The sequence below is a fragment of the Penaeus chinensis genome, chromosome 20 (assembly GCF_019202785.1).
Source record: "Penaeus chinensis breed Huanghai No. 1 chromosome 20, ASM1920278v2, whole genome shotgun sequence".
Classification (NCBI taxonomy): Eukaryota; Metazoa; Arthropoda; class Malacostraca; order Decapoda; family Penaeidae; genus Penaeus; species Penaeus chinensis.
Genome location: NC_061838.1, coordinates 22,613,096 through 22,618,095, shown reverse-complemented (window position 1 = coordinate 22,618,095; position 5,000 = coordinate 22,613,096). Strand labels below are relative to the sequence as shown.

The following is a 5,000-nucleotide window of genomic DNA, read 5'->3' as shown; positions in this document are numbered from 1 at the left end:
CCCCCCTGGTACTCTTCAGAATATAAATTGGCGAATGGGACTGGGTTTTAGCATTTGCTATTACCATGCAAGGTATGTCAAAATCTGGTAGACATTTTGCCCACAACTTCTCAATTATCAATGAGGCATATGTAGTGTCCACTGATATATCGGACACTATTTGGCAAGTTTCCTCCAGACACACCCACAATATCACACCCATAGCCCCACTTCCCTTTGAAGTCCCCTTTCTCTCAACCAATCATAAAGTTGTCTTATCCCACCTCTATCATTTTAAAGAATAAAATATTGTGAATGTGAATATGTAATTCCGCTACTGCTTGGCATATTTCATCCACTCAACACTATTTTTTCCTCTCCCACATACCACACTGTTATGTAACACAGTTATAAGAAAAGGTAGGTAGAAATTGTTTCTAAGCTATTGAAATGGTTGTTATTGATGACACAACCAAGTATGACTTAGTTTAATCGATAAATATTTTAGGTCATTCAGTTCGTAAAGTGATCCACACTTGATCTAATCAATGCTGAAAACAGAAAAGCGTGCAACCAGTCTGGGAGCTGGCATGGTATACTGGAGTAAATTGTTATAGGGCAATCATATCTGGCACTATAGCTCAGACAGGCATGATAAACTAGTGTCTTACTGTACGAGGGGCAACAGTTATGTTTCAAACAGACATCTTTTATAAAGAATATAACATATGCAAATGACAGAGCGAATAAATCTAAGAAACTTATCTTGAAACTTAACAATAGAGGCAGTGCACAGACTTTGCAAGTATGCTTAAAATTATCAATTATAATTTTATTAATATTTTATGTAAACAATCCTCCTAACCTGTACCATTGGCCTGCGGGTATCATACTTACACAACTACTGGATATTCTTGTTGCTTTGTCAATCAATCAAGCTTCAGTGAACACCGTATAACCGTAAATATACCTTTAATTGAGCCATCCGTGGAACTGTTTACTACTCTATTGGTTTTATTTCAAACATATTGGCTTTTCGTTTTTACATCTACTAACCTCCCAACTCCTTGACAAGACGTTGCTTACTATTTAATCAAATTTATCATATATTATCCTATCAAGGGATGTTGTATTCCTATATGCTGAAGTATTTCCGGCTGCCTTCTTCTTCTTGTTCTTCTTTCTTCTTTTATAGGGTTTTAGACTTATTTTCGGTTGCCTGTTTCAATGGTACATCAACATGTTGCAAGTGTATACATTTATACATACGATCCCTTGCATTGGCGTTTATCACCTGTTATCTATTCCATAACCGGGAATATCTAAAGAAATTCCGAACAAGCTAGAGATAAAGAAAAATAATTTTATTTTCATTAAAAAATAAAAATAAAACTATATTTGTTTATACACTTGATCCCTGAAGAATGTCCGACATAAACAAACAGTTCTGAACTGTGAGCTTTTCAAGGCTAATGACGAAACACTCAGGACTTAAAAAGCACTTGTTTAAATTAAGAACTGAATCAGATCCAATGTGCCGATGGTGTAACAGTCAAGAAGAAACACCAGAACCTTTAATGGTAATTTTACAAAGCCCAAAATTTTACAGGTATAAGGACCAATTTCATACAATCACAAAACAAGATAAAAGTACAAAGCCCTAACCTGAATTAATGAATTACATGTGCAGATCAACCACCCTTAAAGAACTATTACATTCTAAGACACAAAGATATTCCTGCAAATAACAAGAATATGTGATATGCACTAATTTTTAGCGCCCTAGGCTTTAACACTATTAAGATTAAGATTGAGAGTGAGAATAATAGATATAATCTTAAAACACCAAAGAACTACAAGGATCTAGGGAGTTTACACTGTAGTATGGTCTAAAACCCTATAAAAGAAGAAAGAAAAACAGTTCTGAACAGAACCCCGATGGAAGGAACACAAATTTGAAAATATGATAATTTAATATTTTTAATGTAGGTTATGGGCTAATTGTATAGATTATATGCAACATTTTTTTTTTTTTTTTCAGATATTTAGTACTTAAATGTTTTGTTTTAATGAAATATTTGATATTTTTTCATGTTAAATTTGACATATGACAGTACAATTTTATATATAATTTTTGATCAACAATGTTAGTCAAGGCATTCAAATCAAGCTATACTTAAGGTGGCTCAATGGTTAATAATTTATAACAGGTATAAATTACAAATTAGTTGTTAGTAGTAATGATGGACCCTGAAGGTACTTTCAGTCTTAATGTATTTTTGTTCTGTGCTGTCCACAGCCAAATACAGTGCATTCCAGCATCATGCTGAGTAGATATGGCAAAAGGTTGACATGTCTGAATGCATCCATAGAGTGCAATGTACATTATATGCCATCTATGGGATTTTGCTGTGCCATTTCTAAAAAGGTGCTGGTGTGACAATGACTGTGGTTGTGACATGTGAAAGCGTGTATAGATGCTTTTGGTTATTTCAGAGCACGATTTTGTGTAGCAGATGGCATACTGCAAAGTCAATAGCAACCTTAAGGCCATTACTTTTCACTCTTAATTTAAGTTTAAATTAGTTTTCTTCCACAAGCATGCCTGACCAAGAAATGCAACTGCTCATACAGACTAACTTGAGAGCAATTACTCTATTACTTTTCTATTTCCACTTAAAATGAAATGGGTCAAACATACACATCTTGTCTCCACAAGACCTTTATAACAAACATGCAGTACATGTGCAAGAGGGTTAGGATCTTAATCATGATATATATGTCAAGTTATAAATTTATAGACCCTTTATAGTCCACTTGTAGTCTCTACAGAGGAGGGGGACATGAAGTATGGAAAAGTGATGAAAGTTCTGGGTAAATTTTATGAATAATAACATACAGATCATTAGTGAACTTGCCACCTTTCAGTGAAAAAGGAATAGGTTTTCTAATACATTTTGATGTGATTAAAATGATTTCAGTATTCTTTAGCCACAAAAATTATTTGTTACAATATTTGCATCACCCTTATTTTGTGTAGGGAGAGGGGTGCTAAATACAAAACAACCCTACTGACATTTTACTCCATTTTATAGGGAACATTACCTTTTGCTCTAGGTTCCATGATGGAAAAATTTCAACTTTTTTTTTTCTTTTATCTGATGGTTTTCATGAATACTAAGAAATTTGTCTGTAAGGTCATTTTTACCACTCAAATTTGTCATATATGACCTTTGATGTCTAGCACATTTATGTGTTAAACCATTAACCATTAACCATGTACCTTTTAAATAAAACTTGATCACATTGTAGCAAATTTCTTACTTATATATCCAGTAGTTCATAGTTACCAGTTCAGTTGGTTTTTTGGCAAGTAGTGTTTTATTAGATTTTTGCTTGTGTATGTTTATGTTTATGTTTATGCCAGGTAAAGAGAAATTTTATATGATTACTTTTATTATTCATAGCATTAAATATAAACAAATGACACTCATTGCATTGGTCAGACTATTATAGAATGATAGGCAAAAATTTGTGAAAACATGAATGGATATTAGATGTAATCAAGTTTTATTTATTGAGATTCAAGTACTCATATTGGTATTTATCACAATGCAATTTTTTTCTTACTTACTAACTTGAAAAGTATTATTATCTGAAATTCTAATAATTTGTTATTTGTTTCTATTATGGAAATCTTCCTTACTTTGCAGATTGGGACAGCAGGATGTCCCCAAAAGCTCCCAATATACAACTGCTTGGTGAAACACTCACTCGACATTACAGGCTCTCATGTGAACTATATAACACCTACCCCATTGGACGGTTTACTCATCAACTTTCTCAAGGAAGTTTGGAGATTAACATATCAGATATAGATACAGACCATATAGAAGCACTATGTCACACTCTCCAAAACAAAGTTACACCCCTTCAGATCTATATATATATTCCACCTGGGAAAGAAGGTAATATATAGAGGAAACAACTGTAGCTATCCTTTGACATATTTTGGTATTTGATGTGTTCTGTCATGGAGTGGAAAATCATAGATTCTCAACTCTTGTAGTGATATTGATGATGATTTTTGTATTATTCTTTGTAAACATGAAGAGGTGCTATAGAAAATAAAGTAGATTTGAATTATGGTGTGTCCTAAAATGTATGTATATGTATGAACAGTTCCATGCATCTAATGATGATGATATATTTTCTTTCAGTGGGAATGAAGACAATCCAAAGGGTTATGAAAGGCATCAGTGCAAGTTTGTCGGTTTCCATGACAGTGTCAGTGCTCGGTATCAGCAATGTAACCCTGAGAGGCAACAACCTCAGTATACTTTGTCAGGTAAGCTCTGTTGTAAGTTATGATTAGATCAATTGTGTATCAATAAAGACATTGATAGTCATTTTTTAAATTCAAATCTCATGCTATAGTCACTTGCTCTTCACTATCTATACATATTTCTACATTTATGTGTATCCAAAGTTGGGCTTGTGAGGTTTTTCATAAAATTAAGTGAATGATGTTTTGTATAATCACTTCAGCAAGTCTTTTTTGTATATGATTTCAGGACCAGCATTGCTATAAGGTCAATGAACATTTTCAGATGAAAGTGATAGACAGTAAAACCCAGGTGATTATTTACCATTAAAGCCCAAGTATAACTGATATGAAGAAGTCTTATTCAACAAATGGTAATTTCAGGGCCTCTCCAAAACACGTCATCTCAAGAGCCTGAGCCTAAGAGGCTGTGAACTTGGCAACAATGGAGCTGAGCTTGTCTGCCAGAGTGTTAAGAATGTGCCAAGTATCACTCATCTTGCACTGACACATTGCTCAATATCTGAAAAAGGGGCCTGTGCTGTGTCCAGTTTAATACAAGTATGTATGTGCCATACATTTATACAATTTTAGGTATACTTCTTGTATCTTGGACTGGCCTCATTTTTTTTTGTCATAAGTATTTGTTTTATATTTTTAAGGATTTTTTTGTTTTGTTTTTTCCTCTTTTTTTTTA

The 5,000-nt window shown here is 33.4% G+C and overlaps 2 protein-coding genes across 4 annotated transcripts in view; one reads left to right on the top strand and one right to left on the bottom strand.

Moving 5' to 3' along the window:
- LOC125036060 (putative RNA polymerase II subunit B1 CTD phosphatase RPAP2) overlaps window positions 1–5,000 on the bottom strand; it is a 24,333-nt gene that overhangs the window by 11,645 nt on the left and 7,688 nt on the right. Inside the window, exon 1 of one of the 3 annotated variants that reach the window (XM_047628446.1) lies at window positions 1,036–1,223. The exons of 1 other annotated variant lie outside the window; for it this stretch is intronic. The gene's annotated coding sequence lies outside the window, so the exon portion shown is untranslated. Of the gene's footprint in view, window positions 1–1,035; window positions 1,224–5,000 lie in introns of those variants that run through there. One more of the 3 variants, XM_047628447.1, reaches the window with a different exon arrangement.
- Window positions 1,412–5,000, top strand: part of LOC125036059 (centrosomal protein of 78 kDa-like) — an 11,647-nt gene continuing 8,058 nt past the window's right edge. The window contains exons 1-4 of the mRNA XM_047628444.1: window positions 1,412–1,559; window positions 3,693–3,947; window positions 4,200–4,327; window positions 4,688–4,864. Of these exons, the coding sequence (XP_047484400.1) occupies window positions 3,707–3,947; window positions 4,200–4,327; window positions 4,688–4,864 (546 nt within the window). The 5' untranslated portion in view covers window positions 1,412–1,559; window positions 3,693–3,706. The remainder of the gene's footprint in view (window positions 1,560–3,692; window positions 3,948–4,199; window positions 4,328–4,687; window positions 4,865–5,000) is intronic.